Source organism: Orcinus orca, chromosome 12, assembly GCF_937001465.1.
Source record: "Orcinus orca chromosome 12, mOrcOrc1.1, whole genome shotgun sequence".
In the NCBI taxonomy this organism is placed as follows: Eukaryota; Metazoa; Chordata; class Mammalia; order Artiodactyla; family Delphinidae; genus Orcinus; species Orcinus orca.
In genome coordinates, this window is record NC_064570.1 from 31,841,832 (window position 1) to 31,855,335 (window position 13,504).

Here is a 13,504-nt window from a genome sequence, read left to right on the forward strand (position 1 = left end):
TGCACCTGACATAATGATTTATTGTATAAATACTAATCATTTTTGCAGCCTTTTCCACAGATGTTTCTCTCATGGTGCAAAACTGAACAAGAAGCAAAAGTTGAAGAAAAACGTTGACAGTTAATTGCATTCTGGATATAATGCAATTACTGCCATCAGCAGGTGGCACATTTGCTAATACTGTGAAGTTTTACAAGTCAGCCGTGCACTTGGAAACACGGGGCAAAGTCAAAGCAGTTTCCCTGCTGATTGACTAAGACACGTGACTGAATGTTAAGGAAAGGGACTGTTCAAGTTACACAGGGAAACATCGTTTCCGATGACAATAGAAGTGGAAACAGGGATGACTGGAATTTGGTATGAAGAAAACTCTAGCATCTAACACAGCACTGTTCAATAAAAATATAATACAAACCACAGATATAATTTAAGATTTCCTAGCAGCCACATTAAAAAACGTAAAAAGAAGCAGGCGGAATTATAACATTAAGAGTATAGTTTACTTAACCCAATATTATCATTTCAACATGTAATCATTATGAAAAATTGTTAATGAGATGTTTTACATTCTTGTTTTTCATCCTAAGTCTTTGAAATTCAGTGTTGCCAGCACACATCTTAATTTGGTCTAGCCACAGTTCAAATGCTCCATAGCCATATGTGGCTAGTGGCTTTTAGACCGGATAACTCAGATAAATACCCCCTTAGAGGAGTTAGAGGGTTAAAGACACTCTCTGGGGAACACCATAGTTAGCAGGGAGCATGACCAGTTACTAACGTCAAACCCTTGTTGCATTTCTGGGATAGATCCAAGTTAGTTGTTCCTTGTTCCTAATATTTGCAACTTTGTTCATGAATGAGATTGACCTGTAATTATCCTCTCTCATACAGTTCTTTCAGGTTTGGGAATCAATGTCGTAGACATAGAGGCTTCATAGAATGGGTTGGAATTCTTCATAGAATTTCTTTTTTTTTTTGACTCCTTGAAAAAATTTGCGTAAATTTGGTATGCCCTCTGTTTTGAAAGTTTAGTAGAATTTGTCTATGAAAACTTCAGGTCTTGGTATTTTCTTTGTGGAAAGACTTTTGTCTTCTAATTAAATTTATGTAAGGTTCTAGGAATTTCTTTTTAGTCTGTATATTTTTCTAGGAATCTGTTCACTTGGTCTATGTCTTGCTAATCATCCTATGTTCACAGATAGTGGATCTACCTGACGCTTTCCTAAAATGCTTGTAAAAGTCTTGATATAGGGGCCTTTTAGGCTGTTTACCATTTTTCCATCTTTTACAGGTAACATCTGCTCACATGTCAGCTAGACAGTTTGTCAACTTGTTGATTCAAGTATAGTTCAGCCAAATGTCCGCTCAACTAACTTTTCTAGAAAGATTTTTTTTCTTGTCTTCTCAAAGCCTGTTGATCATCTTAGATTTTTTAAAAAAATACATTTATTTATTTATTTATTTTTGGCTGCATTGGGTCTTGCTGCACGTGGGCTTTCTCTAGCCGCGGTGAGCTGGGGCTACTCTTCATTGCGTGCATGGGCTTCTCATTGCGGTGGCTTCTCTTGTTGTGGAGCACGGGCTCTAGGTGCACGGGCTTCAGTAGTTGCGGCTCGCGGGCAGTAGGTGCGACTGTGCCACCAGGGGAGTCCCTACCTTAGATTTTTAATGAGAATATGTGAGGTACTTTTAGCCACCCCACCCCATCCAGTGTACCCAAATGCATAGCGAATATAATTGACAGCTTAATGATTCAGCATCACAAAATACCCACCATAATTATTTTGAATTTGGATTATATGGCATGGTACTGCAGCCCTAAAAAAGCATTTAAGAAGGAAAAGTACAAGCAATAACAATAACAAAAGCTTAATTTAAAACCTTTTATCTCTTCTTAATATTTTGTCTTCTAAAATTTAAATGCATAGGAATAAATGACATTTCTATTCAGTGTGAACATTCTGGGTAATCTAGGTTTCCACATAAAAAGATATGTAGGAAATGAAATAACTCTTAGATCTGTCAAGAGAACAGATTATGGGACTTCCCTGGTGGTGCAGTGGTTAAGAATCCACCTGCCAATGCAGGGGACACGGGTTCAAGCCCTGGTCTGGGAAGATCCCACATGCCGCGGAGCAACTAAGCCCGTGCACCACAACTACTGAGCCTGAGCTCTAGAACTCGCGAGCCACAACTACTGAAGCCCATGTGCCACAACTACTGAAGCCCGTGAACCTAGAAGCCAGTGCTCCGCAGCAAGAGAAGCCACCGCAATGAGAAGCCCACCCACCGCAACAAAGAGTAGCCCCTGCTCTCAGCAACTAGAGAAAACCCGTGTGCAGCAGCAAAGACCCAATGCAGCCAAAAATTAAATAAATGAATAAATAAATAAAATTTTTAAAAAAGAGAACAGATTATAATTCCAGAGTCAGTAATTAACTCTTTGATTTGTTCACAGCATCAAAGACATTTGTTAACCACATTCAAAGCCAAGCGTAATGCTACATAGTAGTGCTCACCACATGAGTGAATCGTTGAGTGTGTCATACAGCCCATAATTCAGGTTCTCATGAAGCATTATACTGCCACTTGAAACATGGAACATATTAATATTGTGAAAATATTTTGTAGGAGGAAGCTGTTTGTTTAGATTATGAGGTAGATGAACATATTAACTGGTTCTAGCAAGAATATGTGAAAACAGAAAAGGACTGGAGTGAAATTGATAAGAGGATGAGCCAGACTTTGGAAATAAGAAGAAAGTTGATCGGCGGCAGAACACCTCTCAAGGACATCCTTAAAATGTTTCCTTTCCTGAAGTGCCCCTATCAGGTATTTTTATTTGCTTATCATAGTCTGATTATAATGTCCAAACTGATTTTTGTCTCTTTCCTCTTGGAGTGGTAACAAGACTGTGCAGCAAGATGGTGGTTATGAATCTCAGGAGAATGTGCGAGGTCCAAGGGGTACAAGTAGGACCATTTGGTAAAAATTTCTGGAATCATATTCTGATAACGCACACTGGCTGCCTTCAGCTTTGAAGAGTTCTCCATCACTGGACACATTGTGGAGGCAGGGGCACCACTACTTTGGGGTATTTTGACAGTGGGCAACATTCTCCCTTTGCATGCATTTAGACAATCAAGATAGTTTATGAGATAACTGTTAGCATGCAACATTACTCAAAATCTATTTCCTTTATGATCCTAAATCATTTCATAAAGTGGTCTTAAAATACACAAAGTTTATGGGTAGATCAGACACCCTGCCATTTAGTTTATTTAAGGTGGACATTAAAGGGTCCTGGTACAATTTTAGTGTAATTTTGGCTGTAGTGTATGATGAAAGACTCTTCAATGTTTTTATCTGAGAATACATTTCATGGAGGAATTCTGTAGGTGCAGTCAACCAAACTGGAAATGAAAAGTTTTACAGGCTTTTCTTCTTCCAAAAGAAACGGAAATAAGAATTTGCCTACATGCTTTATTTTAAACATAATGTCTATAGCAAACATCTGAGTGTTTGCTACATAGCAGCTATGTTCTCAGTGCTTTACATGGATTATTTTATTTAATTTTTTCTCAGCAACCCTACCTTATTTATTGCTTGCTTTCTCCTTAATCTTTGGGTTGCTAGGAACAGTAATATACGGTAGCCTCTAGCTGTTAGAAGAGTATGCCAGATTGACACACGTACAAAATATACTTTTAAAGCAAAAAACTGTTAAACTGATAGCCTGTAAACTCTTTAAATGTAAGGAGCATGTTCTGAACATTGTAGTAGTTCCCAAAGTACCTAGCAGAGTACTGTGTGTAAAATACAAATGAAGTATTGATTTTTTTGAATGCTGGATGAGTTAGTAGATGGTTGGTGTCTTAGTCCAATCTAGCTGCTGTAAACAAAAATACCATCGACTGAGTAGCTTATAAACAATTGAAATTTATTTCTCCCAGTTCTGGAGTCGGGGAAGTTCAAGATCAAGGTACCTTCAGATTTAGTGTCTGGTGAGAGTCTACTTTCTGGTTCATGGATGGTGTTTCTTAGCTGTAATTTCATACGGCTGAAGGGCAAGCTAGCTCTCTGGGGGCTTTTGTATAAGGGCACTAACCCCATTTATGAGGACTCTGCCCTCATGACCTAAGCACCTCCCAAAGACCTCATCTCCTAATACCATCACACTGCTAGGTTTCAACATATGAATTTGGTGGGGGACACAAACATTTGGTGGGGGACACAAACCAAGGGGACTCTTGGTCCCCTTCATGTATTTTCCCCATTCCCCACTTACAACAGTGGTTGGTAAGGCTACTCTGGTCACTGATGTTGCAACCTTTGAGGTTTTCACTGGACTGCAGCCTACAAAGTTTTAGTGATTAAAACAGATGAGCTATGGTTCAGTGGCCTTTCAAAGAACTATAGTTGATAGTAAATCTGGGGTTCATTATAGCTCTAATGAAGAGTAGAGACATTTCAGACCTAAGGCTGTATCTCTCCTGCTTTGTTTAAGTCTCCCATTGTGGCATCTGTAAGTCTTTTCTTCCTATTCCCTCAGGTCTTTCACCTTTATATTCAAAACGTGGATTGGGGTATAGTTTTGGTAATGGCTGTACTTACTGAATAAAGTTGCCCTATTTATTGTTGTAAAAAAAAGGATTAAACATTTTAGGCTTCTTCAGGAAGTACGTCCCTAACTCAGCCTTGGGTAGCTAGCTGGGATTAACAATTCATAAAATCCTTGTGGTGCTTCTGAAAATAAAAGCAAGTTCGACCTTGCTTACAAATACCCAGCTAACAAACAATCCCTGTAGTAGGACAGCTGCCTCTGCTTCAGACCTCCCCCATCACCTGTTTGTTTCTACTGCCAATGTGTAAACACTTGGCGCTTAGGGAGCTGGTGGACGCAGGTTGGTTGAAGAGAAGCAGCCAGTGTGGGAAGCTGGTCCCAGGACCCTCAATTACCACCTGTACTCATCAACGTCCTCCTCTCAAAAAACTTTCTCTCAACAGAAAATTTAAAAATTTAAACTTTTAAAATGTACTTCCTGAGAGTAGAATATTATCAACTAGGAATTTGTTACTGGGACCTAGTGGATGTGGCACAAAACAAGTAAGAAAAGTTGAAGAGGGGAAAATACCAAACACAAATTTAAATAATTCCTCAAGTTTCCAGTAAATCCTTTGAAATGCTATAGTTTTCACATTACTGAGAAACTATTTCAACAATCATTGTTTAAAACTTAAGTGAAGTGCCTAAGAATCACCAGCTAATATAAAGTTTCAAAGGAAAACAAGAGAATCTGAGTTTTGTTTTTGGCCATGATGGAGAAACTGGTCCTGGACCTACCTTCCCATCATTAACATGGATAAAACTGGGAAAAATATCTATGAGGCAACTGCTTCCAGGCACTGGAGAGTAGGCATCGCAGGACTCTGCTCTTTTTTTTGTTTGTTTTATGAAATTGATTATTTTTAATAAGTTAATTGAATTATAGTTGACTTACAACATTGTTAGTTTCAGGCGTACAACATAGTGATTCGATATTTTTATAGATTATGCATTATAGAAAGTTATTACAATTATATTGACTATATTTCCTGTGTTGTACCTTACATCCCTGTGACTTATTTATTTTATAACTAGTAATTTTTTACGTCTTGGTCCCCTTCATGTGTTTCACCCATTCCCCATCCCCTTCCCTCTGGCAACCACTAGTTTGTTCTCTGTATCCGTAGGACTCTGATCTTGATTAAAGGGGAACATACAGGATGTGCCTCAGTTTTCTTCCTTGGGGTTACTTTCTAGATCATGGCACAAAAAGGTGAAAGCCAAGCAGAATGGTGGTCTCACAGAGTTGAATAGTTAGAGGTGGGAGTTTGGGAATGATGAAGTAGCTGGTATTTGCGAGAGAAGGTCCTAGAGGAAAGATGGAGGGCAGAAGTCCATGGAGGGATCCCCCAGAGGTCTTCGGCTGAGAGCTGGACTGCACAGGACAAGACCCCACAAAGCTGCGAAGAGGGGCTGCCACAGGACGGCAACCTGAAAGCAGAGGCGACACGGTGTTGAAAAATAAGAATTCCGGCCCAGTCAGAGTGGGAAGACCTTGCTGAGAGTCTTAGGCGTCCATCTGAGACTCCAGGAAGTCCATACTTTATGTCCTAGATTTGAGTTGGGGCCATTGACTAGAACTAAGGACAAACCCCAAAATAAACCGAAACAAACTCATTCAAACAAACAATAAGATTAAGTCTGACAGAACCAGAAGGATCAACCAGAAATTTAATTGCCTGCCACAACAAAATTTAACACCCTTGAAAGGAACACAGTTTAATCCAGACTCCCTACTAGTGGTCACTAGGGGTAATAGTGAGTGGTGCCGCTCCATTTTTCATCCCTGGATTCCTGGACCTGTGAATTCAGGCTATGAGAGAAACAGCACCATATATTGGGCTCTGACTCAGCACATATACAGCTCCTGGAGAACCTTTCCCCAGCCCTACAAGGAACTGCTACCTAACTGGTGCTGTAACGAAGTCTTCAAAAGGCCATTTCACCGTTCTATCAAGCCAGCTGCTTCAGGGTGGTAGGAACACGGTAAAACCAGTGAATTCCATGCAGCAGCACTGCGGGGCATCTTAGCAGAGAATGGAATATATATTTTAAAAGAACCAAATTGAAATTCAGAACTGAAAAGAACATTTATCTGAAATGAAAACATCATTGGATAGGGAAATGCTTATTGGGAAATGCAAACTAAGGGTCTGTGAACTTGAAGATAGAAATGATCCAATCTGAATAGAAAAGGAAAACTGATTAAGGTTAATAACCTTTGGGACAAAACCTGGGGTTGTAGAAAGAGGGGCTGTTCTGTGACTGACCATTCACGACTGGGGGTTTGGCTACATGAGGTTTGGGGAAGATTTGAGCAAATAAGTAAATATCGGGTTGGCCATTCTGTGACTGACCATTCATGGCTGGGGGTTTGGCTACATGATGTTTGGGGAAGATTTGGGCAAATAAGTAAATATCAATACATCCGGGATAATGGGAGCCAGGTTTTCGCTGTTGAGAGAGGATGTATGGGAAGCAGGGAGGTTGGAATAAGGCCTGTGTTGCTGGGTTGGAATTGAAGGTATCAGTGTGAACTCATGGTTTTTAATACGTATATATAGATATTTAAACAGATAGATGTATGTCTGTATGTGTGCATGTATATACAAATATGTATTTCCTAGCTTTGTTCTGTAAGAAATCCTAGAACACCAGTGAAGCAATGAGCACATCAAGGGCTGAAATCTTAGTTTTTAAATATCATTCTCCATTAAAAGGAACCCGGGGCTTTTGGAGAAATAGCTGACTCCAAGGCTGAGGCAGAAAAAATATGAGATGAGCCTGAAATATTGTGTAGTGCCAGAAACTAAGGAAGTGCTCACAGACCAAGAGGCTATGTCAAGAGGATTCAGGGGTCAACTCCTACTGGCCGAATGTGGACAATCTGAGCATTAATATAAATAATGAAAGGATTAGAGTTATGATCATTTGAGTAAAGAGGGATTTATTATTCTGTAGTGATACAAATAAATGAATAAATTAATGTAGGAGAAGAGAAAGCTACACTGTAGAGTAGAAAGCCAATAAATTTCGAAAGAATTATGGAATTAGAAAATCACCATTTGGCAACTATCATATTCAATAGTAATACTTGATTCAGGCAAGAATCATTGGTGGATGTGAAATCTTATGGCTGAAAGACAGGAAAAACAATATATTTACATCAACTCAAGGGAAACCCCCCTTAAAACACTTACAACTATATGTTAATAACATATATTAATTAACCCGTCAGATTCCATCTCCACCGAGTGATAAGTTAGTGTCGTCAGTACTGGCACCAGTTACCACCTTCTGATGGAGGGGTGCCAGCATTCTTGCCATGATTCATAAATCATGAAGAAGCATCGTACAAACCTAGAATGAAGGGCGCTCTGCTAAGTAACCGGCCTCTACTTTTCAAAAATGTCAGGGAATTGAAGAAAACCAAGATGCTGCTTCAGATTGAAGGAGACTAAAGAAACATGATATCTAAATCTCACGTGTTCCTGGATTAGGTTCTGGATTTATAAAGAGCATGACTGCAACAACTGGCAAGTTTGAATGGATTCGATTTTCCTGATTTTGATGGTTATGCTGTAGTTATATAGGAAAGCATCCTTGTACTTCTAGCTAAGTACAAGGAATAATAATATGCAATGAAGAATTAAGGGGTAAGAGGGCGTCATATCTACAGCGTACTTTCAAATGGATCAGAAGGGTTAGCCTTGGGGGAAGTTGCGAGCTCTGTTTACTCTTTCTGCAACTTTAAGGTCGACCTGAGATTATTTTTTTTTGAAAAAGGTTAAAAAAATTCCTAAGCTGTGCGCCCAGGAAAGTGGACAATATTTACCTTCCTCATGCCTCACTTCACATCTCCCTGCTGAGAGAGGTTCTTTGTAGGGTATTAATCTAAATTAGTCGTCCACTGAGTGTTGCCTGATAGTAGAGCCGCTGTGTCTTTATGAGAATGTGAATGCCAGTTTTCCAATAACTTAACTTTTGGACCTAATCTTTGGGCAATTTAGGATCCACCAAGATACTCAGGAAATGATGAGACCCAGTGGGTAGCATATAACTGTTCCTTACAGTGTTTTAAGGAAAGTGATAATTACATAATTCCTACTAGTGTGGGTGACGAACAGTCTTCTTATAATGCCACTCTGTCAGAAAAGTTGGGAGGGGGACAGTGGTGGTGGACTTCTCCGCAGGGAAGAACTTAGGCAGTGGCAAGAAAAGGTGGTTTTGAGTAAAGGGGTTTCCACACAGGTAAACTGTTTTTGCTTTCACCTTGTAGTCAAATCTCCTAGACTCATTTTGGTTTTCACCCTTTATTTCTGTCTGATCTTACAGAGTTTCTAAAGCTCTTTTCCCTTTAGGATACCACGGTCAGGAATTTTTCAAGGTTTGCTTCCTGAAATCTGACAGTTCACTTCAGGCTTTCATTCTTTTCTCCTCCTCCGTCCTAAGTCTTTATACTTCTCCACTAAAGCTGATCAAATATCTAGTACATAAACTAACATTCAGAGCTTAATATAATTCTAAAGAGTAATTTACTTCCTTACATTCTATACATTAGCTTTTCTTGTGATCTTTTTCAGCTGTTCAGAGAATTCCAACTTCTTACAAGAACAGATATTTATAAGAAAACAAGGCACATTTTGGAATCCTATTCAGAAAATATACTGGCTTCTTTTTCTTTGGTGGACAATCCAATCAATATTGCATTGCAAGAAAAAATGAAACAGCACACGGATGAAGACATGTTGAAACGTTAGTAAACCTAAGGGATAGGGTGATCTGGTCTCAGTTATCTGTGTAATTCAGGGTAATTAGGAAAGCCATGCTTTGTAGAATTCAGTGAAACAACATGTGGGAAAGAAAAAAGAATTTCTCAACTAGGAGGAGTTGAGGTGTAGATTTTAAAAGTACACTTGATATTGTAAAATTATATTTAGGAAACTAGTAACCTGTTAATTTCATACACAAGGTAATTTACAAGCCACAAGGTAGAGTACAATGAAATCACCCTGGCTGAGGGACAGAGAGTACAGAACCCTTATCTTCTCCTGGCAGTGATCTGGAGGGTAGAACAGGAGATCTTGAATGTTTATTAGAAGGGGATGTTGGTTTAAAAAATGGTAGGGAAACACTGATCTAAGAAGTATAGTTTGTTCTCCGTAGAAGGTAACAAAAAATAATCCACATGTTTTGATACTGGCTTTACTTACAACAATTGGTAAGAGCTTATTTTTACTTGGACTGTGAGCCTGTTTGCTTTGACAGATATGAAGATGACAGCCACCTGTTTACTCCTACCAGATGTTTTCGGGGAGGATCCCAGCCTTTTTGTCATTGTGAATGAGAAGGTATGCGGTATTTCAATGATCACTGGTTTGAGATTTCATATCTTTATATGATTATTTATTTGAAGCAGGATGGTGGCCTATTTTGAAGTTATGTTTTGTCATATTTACAAATAATGCTAAATTGCAACAAGCTCATATATTGTAATATCACGGTTAGATTGAGGCATCTTGTATTATTTAGCTAGTTTACACATCATGGGGTGGTGACTACTGTAATCTTTTTTTTTTCAGGTGCAAGTGTCCACACCCGTGTTAGAAGTTAAGAACCTTTCAACATGGATGTCTGTGAATTTTCTTTGTATTTAGAAAAAGAGAGACTCACGAAGGTGGATGACTGTATTACAGCCTTGGCCACTCTCATAGCTGCTTCCATGTATTTGGGATCGAGTGTCCAAGAAGACTGTCCCAAACCCTCAACTTCCTAGAGACACTGATTTTTGATACGCACAGTCCATATTTTCCTTCTGTGAAAGGAAAGGAAAAGGAAGTAGGATTTCAACACCCAGTCACTTAATAGCATGCCAAATATTTTATCAGAATTGATCTCTGGGATGGCTGAAACTATTAAAGATTGTTTTGATTTAGTAGAGGTAGGTATTAGGAAATCATCTTGTCTCTAGGATTTGAATGAATATCAATGCCTTCTATCTTTACACTTCAATACTTTCTCTCTTGAAATTCTGTAATAAAATACTACTTAAAGAGATGTTTATTTTGAGTTCTAAGCAATTCCAGTCCAAGTTAACACTTTCAAGGGTGCATTAGTTTTTAAAAGACACTACGCTTCACATTTTCTTAAATCCTTGAGATTAGGATATGACCTTGCACTTAAGTCAACGTGCCCACTTTTGAAAGACTTAATGTCCAGGAGCTGCACACTTGTGGCCTGTGGTTCTGCCTCTGGTCTGAACATTGCTTGGAAACATTTTGAGCATTTTAAGAAGATGCTTACACTCCCCAGTTCCTCTTTCCCTCAGCTGACCTGCCCTGGGGGGTGTTTTGGTTTCCTTCATTCACACCTGTTGAGAACCCGGGCTGCTGCATTCCTGAGGTCTCATTTCTGGCCAATCTCGCTGGCACAGGTTTTGATCATCTGTGACCCGTCTTCATCTTTCTCTGCTTCCCTCCCTTGAGATACAGTGATGTGCCTGGTTCTTGTCTCCCCACACGGTTTCCGGTTTTCCTCCACCTTGACCTCATCTGCCCTGGTTGCCCCTTGGGCTTGTTTTGATCTGTGATAAGGATCTTGCTTTTCACTCCCAGCACCACTTGGGCCCCAGCTTCTAGCTTCCAGGTTAGGACCCTTCCTAGACTGGCTCTCCAGCCTCTCTCAGGAGCCCTAGTCCTGGTGCCTCACCCAGCCCAAAGCCCCATGTTGTAATTGATCCAACATTAGTTTTAAGGTGCCCCTTGTCATCATCACAATCTCAACATTAGTTTTGACAGAACTGGTGGGTTTAGAGACTGAAGAATTTAAGTGTGCTAATATTGCACCACAATGCGATGGACATTTCCTGGGTTACTTCATCAAATAAAGTGTTTTTTGAAGTTTAATAAGAAAAGGGCTCATATGAATTACTGAAGAAATATTTTTATAGCACGTCTCTAGAAATACTGCAAAATACTAATATCTTTCTAACTGTTCATTAAAATGCTTAGGTCAGTGAGATAAAAGAAAATGAAAGATCAGCTGCTCACCTCTGCAATGACTATTCGCTCCTTACATGAGAATGGACAGGCAATAACAATTTGGTACATTTCATTTTCGAATAACTAGTCCCAATTCTACAGTTTCCATTTCTTCCCTTTCACTACAATGTGCCTTTAGTTCCTTACAAAAAAAAGTTTCTTTTATTTCCTCCAATTATTCTCTCCCCACTCCCGTTTTTTGTGTTTTTTTTAAACCATCTTTATTGGAGTATAATTGCTTTACACTGGTGTGTTAGTTTCTGCTTTATAACAAAGTGAATCGGCTATACATATACATATATCCCCATATCTCCTCCCTCTTGCATCTCCCTCCCACTCTCCCTATCCCACCCCTCTAGGTGGTCACAAAGCACCGAGCTGATCTCCCTGTGCTATGCGGCTGCTTCCCACTAGCTATATCTGTTTTACGTTTGGTAGTGTATATATGCCCATGCCACTCTCACTTTGTCCCAGCTTACACTTCCCCCTCCTGTTTTTTTAAATTTCAAAATCTTACTCCTCCCAAATGAATTTACCAAGTTCTTAAAGAGTCCTTTCCCTTGGAGGTCCACAGTCTCTATGGCTGGCTTCTTCTTTTCTTGTAACAATGTTGTAACACAGTTGTAACAATGTTGTGTTAGTTTCAGGTGTACCTCAAAGTGATTCAGTTACACATATACATGCATCTATTCTTTTTCAAATTCTTTTCCCATTTAGGTTATTACAGAATATTGAGTAGAGTTCCCTGTGCTATACAGGAGGTCCTTGTTGATTATCTATTTTATATATGGTAGTGTGTATATGTCAATCCCAAACTCCCAATTTATCCCTCCCCCCACCTTTCTCCTTTGGTAACCATAAGTTTGTTTTCTAAGTCTGTGAGTCTGTTGTTTTGTAAATAAGTTCATTTGTATCATCTTTCTTTTTAGGGTTAGCCTTGAAAGAAAGCCTCTCTTTGTTCCTTTGGGCCGGGGGTGGGGGGTGGGTGGGGGGGGGGTGGGGGGGCGGAGAGATAGGGGTGGAGCTGCAAGGTAACTGCAGTGAAGTTTGGCTCAGACATGCGCTGACCATGAGCTTTATTGTCTCTTTCTGACCATGAGCTTTATTGTCTCTTTCAATGGTGTATCTGTCTCCAGTGGACAGCATGGCCATGCCACTTGGCAAATATTCAATATTTCTTGACCAACCTAATCCTATTTTCTTTGGAAGCTGAGTCCACTGAATCTAGAAGTTGCAAAATAGCAACCTGGGGTAATATTTCAACCGGTAGACAGGACGGACTCCTTTGGCTTGCAGAGTGTTTGTAATTTTTTAAAATGCCTTTAGAGATGGGAAGGTTCTGTCAAGTTCCACATTCCCCATCCCTCCCTTTTGTCTTACTCCAAGCCTGCTTCTCTCATTTCAGGGACCTCCCTGTTTCCTCTGTTAAAACTTAGACTATACTTAGACTATATCCCAGGGATGGAATGGTGAAAGGTTTCCTCTTCTTGTGGAAGACTCTTCCACCCTAATAGGGATGCTTAATGCCTTGCCTCTAACATACAACAACATGCTTCTTAGAATGAGTAGATGTTTTCAGTAAGATTTAAAAGGCTCCTCTGTTACAATATGTGCTTTAAACTAGAAGGGAAAAGTTCTCAATGCGTGTGAATCCTACTTGACGTAACCATAAAATTGATTTTTTTTCCTTTTTGTCACTCTTCACATCATCTGGGACATAGTTTGACAAACAATTCCAAATCCTACAGATTCATTCATTACACAGGTATCTAGCGCCCATATGTTTGATATTGTTCCTGCTCTCATATGCCCCTCCTATCTGACAAGGTTTCTTAAGAATCATACATATATAAAAAAG

The 13,504-nt window shown here is 39.5% G+C and overlaps 1 protein-coding gene across 1 annotated transcript in view; it reads left to right on the forward strand.

The window, feature by feature from the left end:
* Positions 1-10,541, forward strand: part of SAMD3 (sterile alpha motif domain containing 3) — a 45,205-nt gene extending 34,664 nt beyond the window's left edge. Inside the window, 6 exon segments of the mRNA XM_049695365.1 lie at positions 2,632-2,832; positions 9,190-9,361; positions 9,875-9,957; positions 10,189-10,219; positions 10,222-10,320; positions 10,323-10,541. Coding sequence (XP_049551322.1) covers positions 2,632-2,832; positions 9,190-9,361; positions 9,875-9,957; positions 10,189-10,219; positions 10,222-10,320; positions 10,323-10,471 — 735 coding nt within the window. The 3' untranslated portion in view covers positions 10,472-10,541.
* Positions 10,542-13,504: the final 2,963 nt, after the last annotated feature.